Genomic DNA, 24830 nt, shown 5'->3' with positions numbered 1-24830 from the left:
GGGTAATATGTCAAAGAGACAACAACCCGACTTAAGTGCAGACTACAGCCGAAGGCCATTAAAGGGTCTTCAATGCAGCGAGAAAATCTCGAACCCGGAGTTGGTCCTCAAATAAAAAAAACATACAAAACTAACAAAGGCCAGAGAATCCTGACTTTGGACAGGCGCCAAAATCTGGCGGTGTTAAATATTCTTTTTGAGATCACAACCCTTCCCCTATACCTCTAGCCAATGTAGAATAAAGAAACACATAGCAATACGCAAAGTAAAACTCAGTTCAAAATAAGTCCGAGTCCTATGTCAGAATAGGTAACAAAAGAAAACAAACAAAATGACAATGATACAATAAATTAACAAAGGACTACTAGCAGATACTGACATGATAGCTCAAGACCTCAGTTAAATTGATTGAAAAATTATTTCTAAGTCAAATGAAAAACAAGTACAATATCTCCAGTTAGGGGTTTAGTATTATACATTCATAAAATATATGAGAAGAACATAATCGTTATCGAACCAACCTCTGGTCTTAGAATAAATGTGTTTATTTTCGATGCAAAGTCATTATATAAAGGCATCAATAGTATACCGCTGTTTAAAAGTCATAAATCGATTGAGAGAAAACAAATCCGGGTTACAAACTCAAACCGAGGGAAATACATCAACTATAAATGGATCAATATTCATACCGAAATATGCAATCCTTAATGACCTGACGACAGTATCTTAACTATATCCCTTCTGAATACGATGGTAGCTTTTGAGGTGAATGTCGACACGTTTTGTACTTTGTAAAGAATATTCAATTTAATGTTTTTCTGAAAATTTAACTTAGAGATTACTACGTTATATTTCTAGCTTTGCCTACGTAAATCTTATGGTTTACTTGATGCAAATTGAGCTAATTGAGCAAATGATTGTAGCGGTTGCCATACTATTTTTTGAATTAATGTTTTATTATAAATAAGACAGGTTTTTTTTTAAAACGTTTCACAATTTGTATTCATTCGTGTTGGTTAGTCTTAATTTGTCTAAAAGAGGGACGAAAGATACCAAAGGGACAGTCAAACTCAGAAATCTAAAAATAAACTGACAACGCCATGGCTAAAAATGAAAAAGACAAACAGACAAACAATAGTACACATGACACAACATAGAAAACTAAAGAATAAACAACACGAACCCCACCAAAAACTAGGGGTGATAACAGGTGCTCCGGAAGGGTAAGCAGATCCTGCTCCATATGTGGCACCCGTCGTGTTGCTTATGTGATAACAAATCCGGTAAATAGTTTATTTCGGTAGGTCACATTCATGAAAGGGAAGGGGATTGTAGTTACGACGTAAGGAACATATCCGATATCATTTGTGAAACGGTTATTCCATAACGGTCAACCTACTCGTGAAGGCTTCCGTAAAATTTACGAAGGGATGATTTCAACTTCACCATTTGGAACTCTTGGTTTAATAGCTTACTTGTGAGCAGCAACCCTCTATCAAGAAAATCACGATAGGAAATGCAAGCAAGGGAATATCGTATCAATTGGGAGATATGTACCCCGTATGCAGGTGCTGCTGGAATATTGCTACTTAGAAATGAAAAGCTGAAATCGTCTCTTTTGTCGAAGAGATTTGTTTTCAACCGACTCTCATTGTCAATTTCTAGATGTAAGTCAAGATATGAGGATGACTTAACTGTATCTGTAGTATCCTTTATCTCTAGTTCGATGGGATAGATGCGTTCCGCATAGTCACCAAATTTTGAATTATTTAGTGAAAGAACATCATCTATATAGCGGAAAGTAGAGTTAAAGGATATTGCTAACTTCTTGTCTCTCTTCCTAAGAAGTTCATGCATGAAGTCAGCCTCATAATAATAAAGAAACAAGTCGACAAGTAGAGGGGCACAGTTTGTTCCCATTGGAATGCCGACAGTCTGTTGAAAAACACGTCATCCGATTTTAACAAATATGTTGTCAATCAAGAAGTCAAGCATCTTGATAATATCAGTTTCAGAGAATATTTTGTTTGAATCAGAGTGATTCTTTACAAAGTAGGATTTATCCCTCCCTCAGACAAGATACTTGTATCTACGTTGGCCATTCTTTTCATGAAGAAAAGCAATACCAACTCTTTCAATTTGTCTATGAGTTTGGAATGTGGAATACTTGTGTAAAGAGAAGAAAAATCAAATGTTTTAATACTGTTACAAGATGAAAGAGAGTTAAAGAGAGTTAGATTGTATGTACTCTAAAAGATCTTTGGAATTTTCAAGTATCCACATCTGATTCACGCCACCTCTAGAATAGGCAGTTTCACAATAACTTTGAAGCCCGTCTTTGATTGCTGATGAAATAGATATTAATGATTTAAAAAGAGGTTTCGTGGAGCACTTGGAAGACCCAGCAATATACCGTTGTTTGTAACGACACTTATGTAGTTTAGGTATCCAATACAGTGATGGAAGATCCAGTTCTTCATCTTTGGTTGAAATTCAAAAGGAACATAGAACATGTTGTTTGGGGCTTTATCTGCGGGGACAACAGAAACTACGTCCTGACTATACCTGACTTCTGTGCAATCTAGGTAGTCTGACTTTGGATAAAGGCACAGATGAACAAGAGTGATGTGGTAATTCCAGGTTAACGTGCTTACAATCTTTCCCCACTTTTGTAACTAGATGTACTATCTATAAAGTAAAAAAAAAACACAATAAAAAAACCTGCACATTTCAGATACCACCAGACTATTAATTATTCGACGAAAGAAAGAAAAAACGACAAAAAGTCGGAATGTATGTTCACAATGTAAGGGCAGAAAAAGGTCAGAAGTTCATGGGTTCGAATCCCTGCTATATTAAAGTTTATCAAGCGTCTTTGTGATTGTCGTTATGCACGATAAAGTAAAAATCATATTTTTTCCGAAAGTGCTTAATCACTATTCCCTTACGGAAGCAGTAATAATAATAATAATAATAATAATTCATTATTTAAAGAGGGTTACACAGTTAGCTATAAAGCTAATCTTCCCTGAGGCCCTCATGAAATACAATGACATATAACAAACAATAACAAAATATCAAACAAACACACATACATGAATAATGCAATAAAAAATTGTTATGAAATATGCAATTTTCAAAACAGGTAAAAGTTACAAATTCATATATGACATATATAGTATTGCCATCAACAATATCATAAGTTTGAGTAAGTGTGGGAAAATTATTATGCATATAAAATAGCACAGCTTCTTAATGTTCCAACAAGTAATTTTTAAATCTTTTTTGAATGAGCTTGTACTTGAGGTTGATTTTTTCAGGGATATTGGTTAGTTATTCCATAAAATAGATCCTGAATATATAAAAGATTACTTATACAGCTCTGTTTTGGCTTTTGGAACTTTTTTGCAAGAGGCATTTCTCAAACAATATTGGTTTATTTCTGGCATATCTTTAAATTTTTCAATGAGATATACAGGGGCTTCATTCTTAAGGCATTTCTGCATCAAAACAGATTTGTGGTATGAGATTCTCTTCTATACTGTCATCCATCCAAGCTGTTTAGAATATCAATTATAGAATTCAAATTTGTCGAATGGTTCGTGCAATTTAGCCTTATATTTTTTACTCGACCCTAAACGCACGAATGATGTTTACTAAAACCTAAGTTTTTTTTACGGAAATGCAACGAACTCGAGAGTTATCTATTGATGAACAAGGAAGTCTTTTCATATGAATAAACAAAAATGTCGATATGGGGAGCACAGTTGGTTTCGATAGGAATGCCATCTTTATGTTCAAAACACGCCCAGAAAATTTACAAATGTGTTATAAATCAAAATAAATCAAACATCTGCTAGTGTCTTGTCTATATTAGTTATTTTTTGCAAAGCATAATTTTCTCGTTCATAAAACAAACAAGAATTGTATGAAACAAAGTTGAAAAAACTCGTTAAATTTGTCTTAACGGAAACGTGTGTCAGTAATGGTTATCAAAGTCAAGTGTTTGGAAGTATATTCACAAACAGTGCAGGGATACAGACGATCCCCTTTATCTGGTAAATGACGTCATAAAGGCGCGCATAATTAACGATTTTTTTCTGGTGACTCGAATGTGGTCTATTGTCTTTTTATATGGTAACATTACAATACTGTCTCAGTTAAGGATGGTTCTAGTTACAATGAGTAAACCTGTTGGTTTATTATGGACCTGTCCAAAGGCAGGAATTTTTGTTTAGTGGTTGTTGTCTGTTGGTGTGGTTCAAAGTCGTTCTCGTTTTTCTATATAGATTAGACCGTTGGTTTACCGATTTGAGTTAGTTTACATAAGTCATTTTGATACCCGTTATAGCTTGCTGATCGGTGTGAGCCATAGCTCCGTGTCCTGAAGGACGGACTTTGACCTACTATTGTTCACGTTTTATACATTATTAATTGGATGGAGAGTTGTCTCATTGACACTGATACCACATCTAATATATGAAAAGTTATTTATATATGACTTTATTTATATAAAAGGGCAACAAATGCTGTCTTGCAATATGTCCACTATGGATGGAATTGTTTTTTGTTATTTAAAACGAGCAAGAGGCTGATGATTGCAATCTCCCTCCATCAGATTTAATGCTGTGTATTCATTATACAACAAAACGGAAGCCAATTTAAACCAACAATTTCAACAAATTTGAGAGAAATGTAAAATTACAAAAATACTGAACTCCGAGGAAAATCAAAACAGAAAGTCCCTTATCAAATGGTAAAATCAAAATTCAAACACATCAAACGAACGGATAACATCTGTGATATTCATGACTTGGTACAGGTATTATCTTTTAGTAGAAAATGGTGGATTAAACCTGGTTTCATAGCTAGCTAAACCTTTCACTTTTATGACAGTCGCATCAAATTCCATGATATTGACAACGATGTGTGAATAAAACAAACAGACATACATGTAATAGGTTATAATGTCAGCATTAGGGGTCAGCAGTCTACATTGTGTTATTATCTTAATCATTATAAACAAGCAAATATATAAACAAACATTGGCACCATTACACAATGACAGGATGTAAAAGTACAGAGCCACGTCATATGTATCAAAGAAACACATATGCTGTCTTGTGGCACAAAATGGCACATAGACAAAGCATATTAGCAAAAAAGATAACAATACAAAATGATCATAGAACAATAACACAATGACAGGATGTATAGGAACAGAGCCACGTCATATGTGTCAAAGAAACACAAAAAGGCATATAAACAAAGTATAATTAGCAAAAATGAACTATAACAATACAAAAATTATGATAGAACTATAACACATTGACGGGATATGTACAGAGCCAAGTTATATGCGAAAAAGAAACACATAAAGGAGGTATAGCAAAAATAGTATTTATGTAGATAATGAATACATTTTACAGTCTAGACGATATTTAGTCAAAACATATATTCTCGTTTTGATCGAATATGTTGATTTAATCTATAGTAATGTAGTTATTTCCCTTCTATAACTTACACATAGTATATGCAAATATTGTATACCATTTCAAAGATTAAATTCACGTTTATCTACCTTTATATAGATTTGAAACGTGTAACATGATATGCCTGGTCCGGAAGAGTTGGGTTATCCAATATTGAATATTACTATATCTACTTCCAGCTCAAAATTTGACCAAGCCCATTTATTTTTTAATACTAGTATTACTTATTGTGCACCATGGATCGGTTTGCTTTTCGGAGGCTTTTTTTAATATCTTAGTTGGAATAAGATCGTTAAAAGTCGAAACGACTGCACCATGATATCAACAATACAGGTAGTTAATGTGCTTGGCCTTGTTGCGAAACGTTCATATTGAATGCATGCACTTAGGGGCAGTGTCCAACCCTTATTATTTTTCTGGTTACGGATTGTTTCAACCAATTTCTTTCCAGGATTCTGTCAGTAATTTTTTTCTCTTTTTAATTCTTCATAAAATAAGAAAGCCATATCCGTAAAATTCGCCTCGTCTGTGAACTATAAATGACGTATTTTGTGGTAGCATGAAGACATGTGTTGACGTTATGCAGGGTGAATCAAATCATTTATTTAGAAATTATTGAACTATAAAGATTTGCATAAAATGGTGTCTGATGATATTTCCAATAGTTATTTTGATTTTCTAAAAATCATTTAATTCTAGCAGATACCAATTTCTTGATAGAAAGCGAATGTAGGGGGAAATCACAGACAAAAGTTCCGCAAAAAAGGATCGGGAAAAAACTTAAAGTCACAGAAAAAAAGTCACTGGAATAAAAATCATTAGTTACATTTTGTATGAACATTTTCAAATGGTCTGCACACATATATAGGATGAAAGTAACAAAATATTTTGAAAGAAAATGGTCATAAAGTCACAAATATAGGGAAAAATCCTGATTTTTTTTATGAAAATATAAAAGGTCACATAAATGTATTCAAAACAAATTCCAATGTTGGATGTATGATTTTACTCAATCATATATTGTGACTTTTATCATTTGACTTTTTTTCTTTGTGTTTTTTTTTTCTGTTAACTTATAGCGCAGATACCCACAAGAGGCAAGTATTAATCTAATTTCTATTTTAACGTACCCATGCTGTGTGGGATGTAAAAATAATATAAAATCGGTTCCACGTCCGGGAAATGGTGACGTTAAGATCCAGTTATATCTAGAAGTTGATTGCCACTCTCTATGTGACGGTGCGCGTAATACAGTGCATTAACTTTTTAATGTCCTGTAGTGTGTCTGTTACAAGGTTAAATGTATGTTCATTTTCAACATTCCCTCTATTTCCAGGAGCAACTGAATTCCCCACCCTTCAATGCAACGCTTGTTTTGTATACATATCATTGTCAATATAATTTAAATATATGTGACTGTCATACGAGTGAGATGTTTAGCTAGCTTTTAACCACCATTTACCACATAATGAAATGCCTTAACCATGCCAATAATATGACAGTTGTTTACTTTATGTTTGATAAAGGACTGTCCGTTTTAAATTTGTTTCCTAGAATTTTGGTTTTGTTAATAGTTTACTTTTTGATGCACCATTTGTCCATGACTGTACAATCGGCAATTCTCGGGTGAATCCGTTAATTTTCTTCGTTAGATAAAGGTAAGGAATCGGCCGAGTTGTGACGAATACATCACTGTACTATTCATGAATGCCAATAATAAAAACACAACGTTATATGGAGCATTAATTTGAGTTGGGTTTATGAAAAAGAGTAGAAAAAAAAGACGCAAAGAGGAAGGTGCAACCATTGTTCCAGCAGCATGAAAATTTTAAGAAACCTGATACAAATAAATTTATCTAACGATAGACATTACTTCTTTATATAAAAAAAAAATAAGTATATATATCTACTCCTTTGCGTCGTATAAAAAATTGAATGTTTACCTGTATAAAATGTTATATAGTTTATTTCCCTTTAATATGCAAATATCGTATACCGTTTTTTAGATTAAATTCGTATTTATCAACCTTTATATAGATTTAAAACGTGTAACATCATATACCTGGTCCGGAAGAGTTGGGTTATCCAATATTGAATATTACTATATCTACTTCCAGCTCAATATTTGATCTAGCCCTTTTATTTTTTATTTTACTTATTGTGCACAATGGATTGGTTGATTTTTCGAAAGATTTTTGTTTTCTTAGTTGTAATAAGACTGCATAAAACACGGAGTAATGATAAAAAGGACTCAGACTTGGTGTGAAGCCCTCATGTTGGTGCAGGCACTTAGGAGTAGTGTTTTATCTTAATCATTTGCTTTTTTACGGATATTTTCAACAAAATTCTTTCCGGGATACTATTAGTCCTTTTTTATTCTAATTTATCATATGTTTAATACTAGCATGTAAAAGTCGCCTCGTCTGTGATCTATAAATAACGTTTTTTGTGGTAGCATAAAGACATTTGTGGACGTTATGTAGAGTGAATCAAATTATTTGTTTAGAAATAATTAATAAAGATTTGCAAAAAATGGCGTCTGATGATATATGCGGCGGTAGTTATTTTGGTTTTTAAAGAATCATTGTATTCTAGCAGATACCAATGTCTCGAGAGAAGGCGAATGTTGGGGGAAAAAATCACACAAAAAAGTACTGCAAAAAAGTGAAGGGGGAAAAAGTCACCGAACAAAAAAAGATCACTGGAACAAAACCATTATATACATTTTGTATGAACATTGTCATATGGTCTGCATACCTAAATCGGGGAAATGTCTCAATAGATTTTGTATTAAAATGGTCATAAAGTCACAAATATAGGGGGAAAGCCTTTTATAGCTGACTATGCGGTTTGTTGAAGGCTGTACGGTGACCTATAGTTGTTAATGTCTGTGTCATTTTGTTCTTTTGTGGATAGATGTCTCATTGGCAATCATACCACATCTTCTTTTTTTACATATTGTGTTTTTCTATGAAAATAGTAAAAAGATAACATTTATATATTGGAAACAAATCCCGATGCTTTGTGGGATGTATAATTTTACTTAATCATATATTTTGCATTTAATCTGTGATTTCTTTTCTTGTATTTATTTTCATCTGTTGACCAATAGGATAGAAATTTCAAAAAAGAAAGTCTTAATCTATGTTCTATTGCTGTTCGAACGTACATATGCAGTGTGGGATGTAAAAGTAGTATACAATCGGTTCCACTTCCCGGGAAATGGGGACGTTAAAATCCAGTAAATCTATAAGATGACTGGCACTCTCTAAGTGCGCGTAATACAGTGCATTAACTTTCTAACGCTTCAATAAACTGTCTGCAACAAAGTTAAATGTATATTCATTTTCAACGTTCCCTCTTTTTCCAGTGGCAACCGAATTCCACACGCTCACTGCCAGGCTTGTTTGTTTACATATCGTTGTCAATATAATTTAAATGTATGCGATTGTCATACAAATGAGAGGTTTAGCTAGCTTTAAAACCGGGTTTATAGTTTGCTGTTCGATGTGAGCGAAGGCTACGTGTTCAAGACCGAACTTTGACCTATAATGGTTTACTTTTACAAATTGTGACGGAGAGTTGTCTCATTGGCACTCATACCACATTTTCTTATATTTAATTAATCCACTATTTACCACATAAAGACATCTCTTTTTTTCCAAGTCTGGAATATGACAGTTGGTTTCTTTTTGTTTGATGGGATTCACTTTTGATTTTGCCGTTTGATGAAGAACTTTCCGTTTTGAATTTTCCTAGAAGGTCGGTATTGGTGTTATTTGACTTTTGGATATGCACCATTTGTCCATGACTGTACAATCGGCAATTCTCGGGTGAATTTGTTACTCTTATTTTATCCGTTAGATAAGGGTACGGAATTGGCCGAGTTCCGTTAGATAAAGGTACGGAATCGGCCGAGTTCCGTTAGAAAAGGGTACGGAATCGGCCGAGTTCCGTTAGATAAGGGTACGGAATCGGCCGAGTTCCGTTAGATAAGGGTACGGAATCGGCCGAGTTCCGTTAGATAAGGGTACGGAATCGGCCTAGTTGTGACGAATACAATACTCAACTAGTCAAGCCAATAATAAAAACACAACTTTATATCGAGCATTCAATTTAAAAATTATTAATTTGAGTTGGGTTTCCAAGATAAAGGTCAATAAAAAAGAGTCGAAAAATGAAAAGACGCAAAGAGGAAGGTGCATGGTTCTAGCAGCATGAAAAATTAAAAAAACAAAACTGATACAAATAAATTTATCTAACGATAGACATTACTTATTTATATATGTAAGACTCAGATCGACGTCCGGTCTCTAATCGACGTCCTTTCCCCAAAATCGACGTCCAAATCTGTCGTCACAATAAAATAACATTCCAAATCGACGGCCCAAATGTTATGCCTCTCTAATGGACGTCCAATTTTTAGCTTCTCTAATCAACGTCCGTTTTGGAAACAGAATACAAAACTGAACAGAAGCGATAGCAGCTGAAACCTTTTAAGACCTTAAAATATAATAATATATATTTAAAAAAATATATATTACAAAGAAGGCTAAGTATGTAAACAGGTTGTGATATCAATTTTTAAATTTCAGAAATTACATCATCATGAAAAATAAGGAGATGTGGTATGATTTTCAAAAGGACAAATATCCATATAGTTCAAATAAAGTAATTTGAGCAATTATAGGCAACTGTACGACTTCCAACAATGATAAAAAAAAGGGCTACAAAAGGCCACGACATGATTAATGTAAACAATTCAAATCAGAAAATTAACGGTCTTAATTATGAAAAAAAAACAATTCCGAAAAGCAAATAGGACCGACATAAATCATCGACAACCACTGCATTGCATGCCCATAAATAATATATTGGGGATAAAAATGTGTGTCAGCACTTATCGCGTTTAGTAATATGAAAATGAATGACACACGATTATGTAAATCGATTGGATTAACTTTTGAAGATACACATTAATTGCATGTCATCTATTTGGAGTTGAAAAAATCTATATGGACAGTATGACTTTTTTTGTGTAAATGTTTGAAAGTTTAGTTGTCAATAGAGCCCTACAAAACATGTACATGTATAATTATCGCACCGCGGGTAAATTATCACGTTATGATTGGTTTAATGACGTCACGTGGTGACCCCCTATGGTCTCATAGGTGGTTAGTAAATTTCATAGGGGGTTCATGACGCGTTAATGGTGACGTCATCTATTACGGTTGATGTATTTCATTGTTTATTTTTCATCAAAACGCAGCAGAAAAAGTCCAGGGTGCGATAAATTTGTTATACGGTTAACCACTGACCCACCTACGGACCATAGAGGGTGAATACAATCCTCTATTGATCCGTAGGGGGTCAGTAGCGACGTTACATTGGACGTCCATAAGAGTGTTTCAAAATATTGGACGTCGATTAGGGACCGGGCGTCGATTAGAGACCGGACGTCGACCTGAGTCTAACATATATAAATTATGTATATATATATCTACTCGTTTTCGTCGTATAAAAGATTGAATGTTTACCTGCACAAAATGATATGTAGTGATTTCCCTTTAATATGCAAATATCGTATACCGTTTTATAGATTAACTTCGCATTTATCTACCTTTATATAGATTTAAAACGTGTAACATGATATGCCTGGTCCGGAAGAGTTGGGTTATCCAATATTGAATATTACTATATCTACTTCCAGCTCAATATTTGACCAAGCCCATTCTTTTTGTTCTTTGAATATACAATCATCTTCTCTTGAAAGGCAATCTTGTTTCAATAGCTCTATATTGGTGTTATCTTTGATTAAGACTTACGATTTTCAATATAATACACATAAAATACTTTTTTAATATATTCAATAGTTTTGTAAAATATTATCTTAACATATTTCCTCTTATATTTGCTGTATCTTCCAATTCCTTAGAAAACATTGACATTTTAATAGACCACATGGATTAATTATGTTTAGTTTTAAAAAATTTGACATAGTAATTTTGATTTGTGACTTAATCAACAAAATATAGTATAGCAAACATATAGGAATAACAATACAAAAGCTTACGATTTTATATAACAAATTGAATATAGTTTTTAATTATCTGATAACAAATCCTTTATCCTAGTACTAAATTGATATGAGAAGATGTGGTATGATAACCAATGAGACGACGCTCCATTCAAGTCATAATGTTTACAAGTAAACCATCAGAGGTGAAATTATGGTCTTCAACACGGAGCCTTGTCTCACACCGAACAGCAAGCTATAAAGGTCCAAATGATGACTAGTATAAAACCATTCAAACGGGAAAACCAACGGTCGAATCAATGTAAAAAAAGAGAAACAAGAAAACACGTATGAACAACATCAACAAACGACAACTACTGAACCTCATACTGCTGACTTAGGATGGGTACAAACAATTGCAGCGAGTTTAAACGTTTCAAAAGGTACCAACCTGCACCCTTATCAGAAACAATAGTGTAACATCACTACATAGAAAGACACACTATAAAATAGCATTTGAAATGGCTCAACTGAATCAAAAGATATATTAAAACAAGTGAACATACACTGAACGAATAAACTTAATCTATGATATAATGTAAATACAAATTCAATAAAATAATGGGTGAATAAATACAGGCAACAGTAGTATACTGCTGTGAGATGTTAAACAATTTTTAAAAAAATTCAACAATAACCTTGAACAAAAAGCCTTCAAATACAATAATATACACAGGTAAATGAAAATAATTGTGTCCGTTTTTGTTGATATCCATTTGACGTGACTCTGTAGTTATACATCCTGTCACTGTTTTATTGCTCTATGATAATGTTTGTATTCTTGTTTTTCATTTTTGCTAATGTACTTTGTCTCTATGCTCTTTTGTGTTTTTATGATATCAGTGATGCGGCTCTGTACTTTAACATCCCGTCATTGTGGTATTGTGCTATGGTAAATTTTTCATATGCAGTCTTTTGATTGGTCATACTTAATTCTGAATGAATCCTGCAATTATTCATTTTATTAAGTTTTGTTACCCCGAGTTTGTTTTTTGTCCATGGACTTATGAGTTTGAACAGCGGTATACTACTGTTGCCTTTATTGAATAATATTGCTTATACATTGTGTGAGAGGTTTCTTTGCATATTACTTACATACACACATAAGTCCTTAAAATGAATAATTACGAGTTGAGTGCAGTTGTTAATTTCAATTTTAATTAATGAGAAGTTAATATATCTCAGTTTTCTATCTTATGATCCCCTATTGATGGTCTGTACAGGGAAATAGAATTCACGTTTCTGGAAGGAACATGTTAAACATTTAGCAGTTAGGTTCTGCTCTGGTTTGAAATTTGAAACAAAAACTCTACAGTTTTCTACATAAGAAAATGCCTGTACCAATAGTTTATATAACATAATAAAATATTTACAAATCCAAACAAGTACAAATTTGAAGAGTATTGAGGATCCAAAATTCCAAAACGTTGTGCCAAATACGGCTTAGGTATATTCCAAGTCAGGAATATGACAGTTGATATCCATTTGTTTGATGTGTTTGAGCTTTTAATTTTGCCATTTCCGTTTGGAATTTTCCTCGGAGTTCAGTATTTTTGTGATTTTACTTTTTACTGAAGGAAGACCATGTTTTTGTTTAGCTAAATTGTTAATATCTGGCACTCTCACATTTAATTGTCCCTGCTGATAAATTATCATTTGAATTGCTATGTTGTTTTCTCCCGTCTCGGATGATTTAAAAGTGGGCCAATTAAACAACATTAAAATACGTACTTTATATACATGGCTATCTTGTAAATAAACTGCAAAAACACCAAACATATGTTTATGTATATTTAGTATAAGTTTATTATTATTACTAATATATGTATAGCTAACAGCTACAAGCTGATGAATAATTATTGTTAACATGCTATTATTATGTTTGCTATTCGCGTAAGTCATTATTCCCCTATCGTACCTCATGATTATTTTTTTTGTTGTACAAATTACGAAGATTTGTATCATACCATGTTTAACAAGTAGTCTTATATAAACCATATTTTTTTTTACTACTGTTTGTTTTCGTCTCGTTTTTCATTGGTGTCGCCTGGGATTTTTTCCCAACTTCTTGTTAAGATAGGTCTCTTGGTAGCTACGACTTCTTCTACAGCGATTTTATTTTATCATAAATTATATGTAAATTGCATAATTGAAGAAATGTAAAGTGTGTTTTGCATCTCATTAAATGTTTTGACAAAAAGCAACATGTACTCAATCTTATGTTACTGTGTGTTAAGAATGCCACAATCTGCATGATAAAATTACATATGATTATAAACGAAATGTAACGAAAGAATATTTAAAAAAAATAGTTTACGTTCCAACCGTATAAATAGATAAATTGTTTGCAATGCTTTCGTTAGTTTTGGAGTATTTATTTTATCAAAATATATTAATTCAATGAGGTAGTTCAATAAAATGCTCATATTTGAAAACTTTTCAATGAAAGCCCAATTGATCGTTTAAATATTTTGAAATTCGAAAAGAGTAAGATACTTTCATCTTTACATGTAAACTAAATTGATTACAAGTCCAAATATCTTTTTTTTTCACTCCACCATAAAGCTAGAATTGAGGATGGAAACGGGGAATGTGTCAAAGAGAAGAAAACAGTCCAAGGCCATCAATGGGTGTTCAATACAACAAGAAAATCCAGCAACCGGAGGCGGGTTTTGGCTGGCTTCTATACAATAATTTATTGTAGTTCAGCGAAATGGACTCCACACTTAACTCCAAACTGTATGTTTTTTACGATTTTAATTCCTTTTTTTCGACAACGAGACAAAGCTCACATAAAATGAGAACTTCATATTATTCGAGATAAAATTTATATCAATACATTACAGCAGATGGGCGAAAAATGCCAGAGGGACAGTCAAACTCATAGATAGAAAATAAACTGACAACTCCATGGCTAAAAAATAAAAAATAAAAACCAAACAAATAATAGTACACAAGGCACAACATAGAAAATTAAGACTTAGCAACACGAAAAAACTGTTCAATTTTTGTGACAATATATAATTTACAAAAATATATACATCAGATTGCATTAGCAACAACATTACTTAGAAAAATAAGAAGGTATATAAAGATTATACATAATCCCTGAAATTTCAAATAAATTCATTATCTCTCATACTGTGGATTCATTTATTTTCTTGGGTAACAATTTTCGTGGATGATGGACAATTCGTGGACTTTTAATTCCGTCTTGCATACAAGCCTTCAGAAAAAGGTTCATTCGTTGAACATTTAATATCATGGTTCACCTGTACACACGGTATCCACGAAAATTGGTATCCAATGCATAATAATGAATCCACGTTACTACAAATTCTCTATGACATATACGAGAAAATTACAATTTAATAAAAATAAGAAAAAATAAATTATGCAGAGATCATGTTTTATGACGCATACTTTTGTACAACATATAAACTGATACATAATTTATGATCTTTAATTTCTATGCCGCCTTTAAATAATTATACATGGTTTTTGGATAAGTTTTTTGATCCAGCTCAATGAAAAAGAAAAAGATAGCTTTCGTGTATTTTGCCATGAACAATAATCTTTTGGCAATTCTATCTAATTGTATATAATTGTACAAATAAACACAAACATACAAATATCTTAAATATTGTTCATTTTACAAAATTAACAAACACGATGTTTCAAAATATATTGTCATAGCGACCGGTTTCTATATTAATTTTAAGCTTCCAGTACATAATATGGTAACTATATATATCTGTATGTATTAAAATCATATTATATTATATATATATATGAATTGGCGATTTCAGGTTCTTAACTTTCGAAATAAAAATAACCAATTACGGGCACCAAACTGTTTCGAAAGATAACAACATTTGTTTTGTCTGCATTTGCAGATAAGTTTATCTGATAATATTTACAAAGCATCGGGAGACTTATCTTACAGAACGGTTTCGTCAACAAAATATTTCAAATATATGATATAACGAATATTACACCGATAGTATCAACTTGCAGATCACCAATTACATCGTTAATGAATGATAAGAATAAGAGCGGAGAGAATTGTTGTCCTGTTTTACACCAACAAAATTATCACCGAAACACATCAGATAAGACTATCGTATTGAATGATTATCATTAAACTATGCTAATGTATATCCATTACTTTTAGATTCATTACGTCCCACCACGAGATCAGGTACGATCTGACTCAACGTTATCACCGAGTCGTCATGCCGAGGTCTGGATGTCTCTAATCGAAGCGTTACATCCTTCTCAGATGAGGAAAATACAGGGTTGTCAATGCAGTTCGAAGATGTATTTGTGGAAATGGATTTCGTTTCTTTCCTCCCTTTATGTGACATTGCAAATATCAATCGATCTTTGAAAATAGAATCATCTCTTTTAATATATGTAAATGTTTTGAGACATCGTTTTAAATCGGTTGGAAGTTCTCCTTCGGGAATATTTTCCATTAAAACGACCACCATGTGACGTTTTCGTTCTAAAATACTTTGCTGAAATGCTTCATGAAATTCATACATGCAATAGTGGCTTTGTAAGAAATGTTTTGATAAAATAATCACTGTATGTCTGCTTGATTCAACACTGTCTATAACATTGTCAAATATTGTCTTCCCAGGAATAAAGTCTCTATGGTGAAGACAAAACCGGAACTGATGGTAACCTTCGGACTGTGATGATGCTTCTAGTTCTTTAAACGTCTTAGACACCCATTCTTCGTCTTGACTACTGTAGGATACAAATGCATCATATGTTTTGTTCTCCGAAATTTCTGCCGGTTGACAAGGAAGTATGATATGAAATCTTGTATAAGTCAAAATAAATATTTCTTTTCTGAATTTTGTCAAAAGTATAATGATAACAATAAGAATTACAATGCAGATACTAAGAACTATTATAGGAGCTGGTGATGATGCACTAAACATTGGGCATGATATATCAGACTTGGTTATCTCTGAAAGTTTTCTTCCTTTCAATATATCCGGTAAATTGCAGGTCATATTTTTAAGATAATCATATCGATGCAGGCCCATGGCTTCCCATTTTGTATCATCATTTATTATTTCCAACATTTCAATCATGTGATCAGAACATTCACAATGTATCGGATTATGTCTGATATCGACATTTACATTCGGTAAGCTACCGAGGAGTTCTAAATCTTCTTGTGATAATTCGGTTATGTTATTATATCTTAAATCTATTTTTATTTTGAAAGAACTCCACGTGTAGGCTGATGGATCCAAGTCTATGGTTGATATGAAATTGTAAGAGAGATCTAATAATTTCATCTCTGGAAAGAATCTCCACCAAATTTTAAATTCTTTGGCGATTTCACTTTGTCCAGTGTTTGACAAATTATAAAATGTCAGCATCGGAAATGTTGACAATTCAGTTTGAATGGAGAGAAGATATCTTGACTTAGTGCTGCTTGTACTCAGATCAATTTGTTCAAGCTCACTGAACGAACATCTGTGGTCAAGCTCGCGAGTCTTTGCAATCATGTTACTTCCGGCTCCTATGACGTCTTCATTTGAATTTTCCGATTGATCGTTTTTTAGTAATTTTATTTCTTCAAGATTGTATTCCAAAGTAACATTTGTATATATAAGAGTTTGTAAAGTTTTATCATTGCCGCAGTTGTAATCTTCAGTAACCTCTCTGAAATTGAATAATAATGACATCAAATCTTTAAGTCCACAGAGAATTATAGAGTCGGATATATCCATGACTCGTAGATGATCCGGAATGGTTTCGATATAGGGATTTCCATAGTCCGTAAAAAATCCAGTTATAGTACAACTTTTCACTCTGACAAAATCGATATTCTTGGCTTTGATTGGCCAAGGCAATACAATCTTTGAGAAGTTAACACATTTCAAATCAAATTGGAATTCATAATTCGAGTTTACGATCCATTTCCTGATGGCGGCGAAGTCCCATAATCCAGAATGGTCCTTGTCAATTAAACAATAACAAAAATAAGTCCCATTCGTCTCTGTTATTGTACAAGTATCATTTAAACTTTCGGGTAGAATACTAGTTCCACTATTTCCAACCGTTTCATTTTCATTCATAACATCTAGGTTTAGGAGATCAATCAGCGAATCTTGTCCAAGTAAAGTATATGTACTATTTTCTTGAGAGTGTCCATGGTGAATTAGATAGACAGTAAATACAAAACAAACAACCACTACCGTCCCCATTTTGAACACTTATGTTAATGTGTACGATAAATGTTAATTGTGATTTATTATTTTCCATCATAACAATATACTCTAGTCATAATGGGACCGCAAAAAAAAATATGAATCATACTTGTTTCGTCTAGATCGGAATTTATATTGATGATTGCATTATTTAATCACATCACATGTAATGAATTAGTTAACTCGGTTTCGATGAAATAAATTAAATTTTAAACTCCGTTTTGATTATAACTGTGCATTTAGATTCCCAAATGTTTCTATATAACAAATATAAAAAAATGATAGTGTATGATTGTCAACGAGACAGCTCTCCACAAGAGACCAAATAACACAGAAATTAACAGTTATAGGTCACTGTACGTCACAAAAACATCGTGTATATCATGACATTGTAATTCGACCACCTACACAAAAACGACAAACACAAATACTAGAATAAATAAAGGCAACAGTAGTATACCGCTGTTCGAAAGTCATTAATCGATTGAGAGAAAACTTATAACACAGTATTTTAGAAATACATTGCACTTTTGACTGCGATTGGAAAGAAAAAGTAAGGATAAATATACATCCTTTGAAACATTTATCAACATTTTCGTCACTTATATTAATAATATGAAATAATCGGTCTAACATTCTGGAAAAAAAGAAACCTTCGTTAAGCGTTTCTCATAACCCTGTGTCTCGTCTGTGCTTGTCTCTGTCAATGTAAACGTGCGATTTGGACTTGAAAAAATGGTTCATTCATCAATTAAATACAGAATGGGGAAAACTGTTTTAAAAGGCTTCACTTGTATCTTGAAAATTAGCGTCCGTCCCAGTTTCAAAACAATCCATGATGATTCTTTAATTCATAATGTAATTTTTTTTCTACCCCAAACTATATGTAAATGTTAAGATAAAACAGTGAGTACATTTATAAAAAAAAGTACTGAAAACGAAGAATGTTTTTTTTCCTTTCAAAAGTTTGTTTCAACATTATCTCTCAATCATACAAAAGCCAAGGATTATAAAATTCATTGAAGGGTTGACAAAGTAATTGATGTGTAACAAAACTTCAACCCCGGACTGTATATTCTTGTTTACTATGAAAAAGGTAAGTGAATTTATCCGTAAATAACTAAAGAAGAAAATATGTCTTTTTAAACTCTTGCTCTGGATACTGTCTTCCGGTTACAAATAAGCTACTGTCTTAAGTATCATAAAACAAAATGAAATTTTAGACAACTTTACTGATGACTTTGACCTCAAACGGAAACTTAATATTAGCTGTAAAAAAATAAGTCGATTTATCAGTGAAGTACAGAAAAATTAAAATACATAACTTAAAATTTTTGCTTTGGATATTGTCTTTTGTTCATAAACAGGCTTCGGTCAAAATTTCATAAAATTCCATGAAAGTTTGACAGAGTTATTCATGATTTAAAAACTTTAACATTGGAATGAATTTAAATGTAGACTGTTAAAAAAATGAAAATAACTTTTACCTCAGACTGAAGCAGAATTTTATCAGTAATTGATCATGAACAAGCTTATGTCCGAATTTCAAAACATTCCATGAAAGTTTGACAAATTTATTGGTGTCTAAAAAACTTTAACCACAGCATGTACCTAAATGTTGACAACGCCGACAGCGGAATCTACGATCGTTGAATACATCATATCCAAAAACATCACTCTGACAGATTATATAGTTAAGTGTGTCAGAGATCCGTATACCTGGTTTAAGTTGTCTTTAAACATTAAAGACATTAAGTAAAAAGGCAAAATAATTTCATACTTTTTTTCTTTCCTTTTGATTTCATTTTAGTTTTTGCATTAGTGTTACTCACACATAGTGGGAGACTCAGATACAGCCAAAAGTGAATGTCCCTTTAAAGAAGCTATGAACAAAGGGAAACAAATGGTAAATGTGCAGTCATTTACTGACGCCATCACGTGACAGTCTTGGTATATGTGTCACATATGACCACACATATGTTCCAACACGATCCCGTACTCTTTTCATTGACTGTGACATCACATAATTTTTACTTATCACGAGCTACATCACAGATGCCATTAATAAAACAACTTACCCTTCCTGATTACATGATATCACCTCCAGTTTTGGGGAATAATTTGTTGAGTCTTTCGACATTTGAGTTTTGAATGTCACATTGGTATCTTCTGTCTATTCTTATTTAAATAAGCATGATTGATAAGGGAATTACCATTTATCTTTAAAATAAATAAAGGGGGGGGGCGGGGGTGTTAATATTTTTTTCTGGCGTACTAAATTATAATTCTGGTACCTTTGATAATTATTGGATGAGGTGAAATTCAACAGACACTCTATACTCTATAAATAGGTTCGCCATTAACATTTTTTATAACCTCTGAATTGCTATGTTGTTTTTCCGTCCCGTATGATTTGAAAGTTGGTGTTTGGTTCTCAGTCAATTAAACAATTTAAAATATGTTCATTTTATGCATGGCTATATATCATGTGAATAAAACTGTGAAACAACAAACAAATATTTAAATGATATGGTTTTAGTAAAAGTATTATTATAATTATCAAAATACAAATAGCTAACAGCTAAACACATTTGAACAATAATTCTAAACAGATTGTGTTTGCTGTTTTATATACAAGTCTATAATCTTTTATTGTATCTCATGAATGTTGTGTTGTACTAATTATGAATATTTGGAGAATAACATGTTTCCGTGCAGTTCAGTGAATAATAAATTGTTATTTGGATGGAGAGTTGTCTCATTGGCACTCATACTACATTTTCCTATATTAATCTGGAGGTTTTTTGTAACTGTTTTTTTTTTTGTCGTTTGGTTTGTTCTTGGGTTTTTTTCGACTTACGTTTTATGTACAACGATTTCCTTCACCAAAAAGTATATGCAAAATAAATATTCAGAGACAGTGTACTTTGCATCTCATTAAAAATATCGCAGTCTGCATCATACAGTTGTATTTGTACTGTATTTTCTGTCACGTAATATTGTCATTTGAGCTGTATCTTAAACATTGACATAAAAGCGGGAGGTTGAGCTAGCCATTAAATCAAGTTCAACACACCTTTTTTCCTTAAAATGTCCTGTATCAAGTCAAGAATATGGCTGTTGTTATCTCTTTTCTCGTTTTTGTTTACTCTTTGGTTTTGATTGTTATGTATGTTGCATTGTCGTCTGTTTAGTTGCAGTTCAGTGTTTCTGTTGTTCCATTGTTTTCCTCTTATAGTTGATGAGTGTACCTCGGTTTTAGTTTGTAACACGGATTTATGTTTTTCTCGATCGATTAATAACTTTTTAACAGCGGTATACTACTGTTGTCTTTATTTATTTATCATATGAGATCAGAGAAGGTGTCAAGGTAACGAGAGAATAATTTTTAAAGAATTTTACTTTCCAACCATTCGAAAATTTGTTTTCAATCTTTTCATTACTTTTGAAGTTTGATTTTCTTATATCAGCATACATGTATCTTGGTACTATTGGTCAATGAAAATTGAGCCAGTTCCAGGGAGCTGCGGATCCAAATGTTTTAGGTAAGTGGCGTAATTCCATTAAAACGAAACATTTAACGATGATTTGATGTTAAACAGAACAGTCATCACTCATGGCGTTAAAACATGACACGATAAAAAAAAAAGGTAAAAACTCTCGGTTATTTTCCATATTTAAACTAAGTTTATAACAATATAAACAATATAAATAGTTTCAGGTATATTATTTTATTTATAAAAAAAATCGTATACATCAACAAACTATACAACTTTGTGTTCTAATGATTTGGATTCGACAACGAGATCAATATCAGAAAAGAATAAGATTTGATCGAATTCGAGATTTATAACAATACTGTACAAGTTCTGTCGGACATAATATCATTTACAAAATATGTATATGTTGTGTACAAGATGTAAGTTTGTTTAAACTATAATTTTTACAGGGTTTTTGTACAAGTTATAAGTTTTATGACACACACCTTCTTGCGCCAGGTGATACAGGTTTATATATATATATCAACTAAAATGTACCAGTTTAGTATTTTAACTTCAAATGTATATACCTCAAACTAACATTAAGTGCTAGTCTCCTTGTTCTCAAACTGGAAATGAGGATTCCTGAATGGTTTAAATTCTAATTTTATTTTTCTCCTTATACCATATTCATATCCATAAAAAAAAGTCTTTTTGTGGTCTTATAATGTTTTAGTATTAATGCTCAGTATTAGACTGTATCATGTAGTTGTGAAATATGACAGAAAGTGCGAAACAATAGACAGTGCGCTTGCATCATTCATTTGTGTTTAGCAGTTCATAAAACACTGATAACTTGTACAAAAAAATATGTGCAAATTATAATTTGTACAATATTACAACTTGTACTGCTACACAACATATACACCATTAAACTATGCTATTGTATATCCATTACTTTTAGATTCATTATGTCCAACAACGAGATCAGGAACTATCTGACTCAACGTTATCACCGAGTCGTCATGCCGAGGTCTGGATGTCTCTAATCGAAGCGTTACATCCTTTTCAGATGAAGAAAATACAGGGTTGTCAAGGCCGTCGGTAACTGTATTTTTATTTTGGGATTTCGCGTCTTTTCTCCCTTTATGTGACATTGCAAATATTAATCGATCTTTGAAAATTGAATCATCTCTTCTAATATATGTAAATGTTTTGAGACATCTTTTTAGATCGGTTGGAAGTTCTCCCTCGGGAATATTTTCCATTAAAACGACCACCATGTGACGTTTTCGTTCTATAATACTTTGCTGAAAAGCTTCATGAAATTCATACATGCAATAGTGGCTTTGTAAGAAATGTTTTGATAGAATAATCACTGTATGCCTGCTTGATTCAACACTGTCTATAACATTGTCAAATATTGTCTTCCCAGGAATAAAGTCTCTATGATGAAGACAAAACCGGAACTGATGGTAACCGTCGGATTGGGATGATGCCTCTAGTTCTTTAAACGTCTTAGATACCCATTCTTCGTCTTGACTACTGTACGACACAAATGCATCATATGTTTTGTTCTCCGAAACTTCTGCTGGTTGACAAGGAAGTATGATATGAAATCTTGTATACGTCAAAATAAATATTTCTTTTCTGAATTTTGTCAAAAGTATAATGATGACAATAAGAATTACTATACAGATGCTCAGAACTATTATAGGAGCTGGTGATGTTGCACTGAACATTGGGCATGATATATCAGACTTGGTTATCTCTGAAAGTTTTCTTCCTTTCAGTTTATCCGGTAAGTTGCAGGTCATATTTTTAAGATAATCATATCGATGCAGGCCCATTGCTTCCCATTTTGTATCATCATGTATTATTTCCAACAATTCAATCATATGATCTGAACATTCACAATGTATCGGATTATATCTAATATCGACGTCTACATTCGGTAAGCTACCGAGGAGTTCCAAATCTTCTTGTGATAATTCGGTTATGTTATTGTATCTTAAATCTATTTTTATTTTGAAAGTACTCCACGTGTAGGCTGATGGATCCAAATCTATGGTTGATATGATATTATACGAAAGATCTAATAATTCCATTTTGGGAAAGAATCTCCACCAAGTTTGAAATTCTTTCGTGATTTCAATTTGTCCCGTATTAGAAAAATTATAAAATGTCAGCTTCGGAAATGTTGATAGTTCAGTTTGAATGGAGAGGAAATATCTTGACTTAGTAGTGCTTGTACTCTGGTCAATTTCTTTAAGCTCGTTGAACGAACATCTGTGGTCAAGCTCGCGGGTATTCGCAATCATGTTACTTCCGGCTCCTATGATTTCGTCTTCTGAATTTTCCGATTTACCTTCTTCAAGAGAATTTATTTCGTCCATATCATATATATAAGTAACATTTGCGTATATGAGAGTTTGTAAAGTTTTGTCATTGCCGCAGTTGTAATCTTCGGTAACTTCTTTGAAATTGGTTACCATTGTAACCAAGTCTTGTAGTCCAATGAGAACGACGGAGTTGGATATGTCCATGACCCGTAGATGATCCGGAATTGTTTCGATATAGGGATTTCCATAGTCCATAAAAAATCCAGTTATAGTACATCTTTTTACTCTGACAAAATCGATATTTTTGGCTTTGATTGGCCAAGGCAAAGCAATCTTTGAGAAGTTAACACATTTTAAATCGAATTGGAATTCATAACTCGAGTTTAAGATCCATTGCCTAATGGCAGTGAAGTCCCATAATCCAGAATGGTTTTTGTCAATTAAACAGTAACAAAAATAAGTCCCATTCGTCTCTGTTATTGTACAAGTATCATTCAAACTTTCGGGTAGAATACTATTTCTATTATTTCCAATCGTTTCATTTTCATTCATGAAATCTTGTTTTAAGAATTCCATCATCGAATCTTGTAAAGTTTCTGTACTATTTTCCTGAGAGTGTCCATGGTAAATTAAATAGACGGTAAACAAAAAACAAACACACATTACAGTCCTCCTCATTTTGAATTGTTATGTTAATGCGCACGATAGATGATATATTATTTACTATTTTAACAATTTACTCCAGTCATGATAGGACCACAAAACAAAATGAATCATTATTTTTTGTTTAGATCGGAATCCATATTCATGTTTGCATGATTTAATCACATCACATGTTATGAATTTGTTAACTCGGTTTCGACGAGTTAAATAAAAAAAATAATTCAGTTCGCATTACAACTGTTTATGTAAATTCCAAATATTCCCATTAAACAAATACTCCTCAAAGAGCATGGTTTATGTTATGACATTTTAAATCGACCGCATACCACAAAACGGCAAAACAATCGTACATTTTTACTAGAATAACACAATGTTTTAGAGATTAAATGCATTTTTCCACTGCGATTTGAAAGAAAAAGTAAGGATAAATGTACATCCTTGGAAACAATTATCCATATTGTCGTCACGTAGTTTGTGTTCTGCCTTAGTGTGACATTATTTTGTAGCCCGAGGTTAATGTACGAGGGCCTTGACGGGATTAC

The 24830-nt window shown here is 32.5% G+C and overlaps 3 protein-coding genes across 3 annotated transcripts in view; 1 reads left to right on the top strand and 2 right to left on the bottom strand.

The window, feature by feature from the left end:
* LOC139525559 (tRNA-dihydrouridine(20) synthase [NAD(P)+]-like) overlaps positions 1–24830 on the top strand; it is a 627966-nt gene that overhangs the window by 307296 nt on the left and 295840 nt on the right. The window lies entirely within an intron of this gene.
* LOC139524829 (toll-like receptor 4) lies at positions 13347–18011 on the bottom strand. The gene has a single exon (XM_071319934.1). The coding sequence runs from the start codon at positions 17799–17801 to the stop codon at positions 15714–15716; it is 2088 nt and encodes a 695-aa protein (XP_071176035.1). The 5' UTR covers positions 17802–18011; the 3' UTR covers positions 13347–15713.
* Positions 21520–24754, bottom strand: LOC139524827 (toll-like receptor 2 type-2). Its single transcript, XM_071319933.1, has one exon. It carries the CDS (start codon positions 24301–24303, stop codon positions 22219–22221), a length of 2085 nt encoding a protein of 694 aa, XP_071176034.1. The 5' UTR covers positions 24304–24754; the 3' UTR covers positions 21520–22218.

Source organism: Mytilus edulis, chromosome 5 (assembly GCF_963676685.1).
Source record: "Mytilus edulis chromosome 5, xbMytEdul2.2, whole genome shotgun sequence".
NCBI lineage: Eukaryota > Metazoa > Mollusca > Bivalvia > Mytilida > Mytilidae > Mytilus > Mytilus edulis.
The sequence above is the reverse complement of the archived record's forward strand: the minus strand, read 5'-3'. Positions and strand labels throughout refer to the sequence as shown.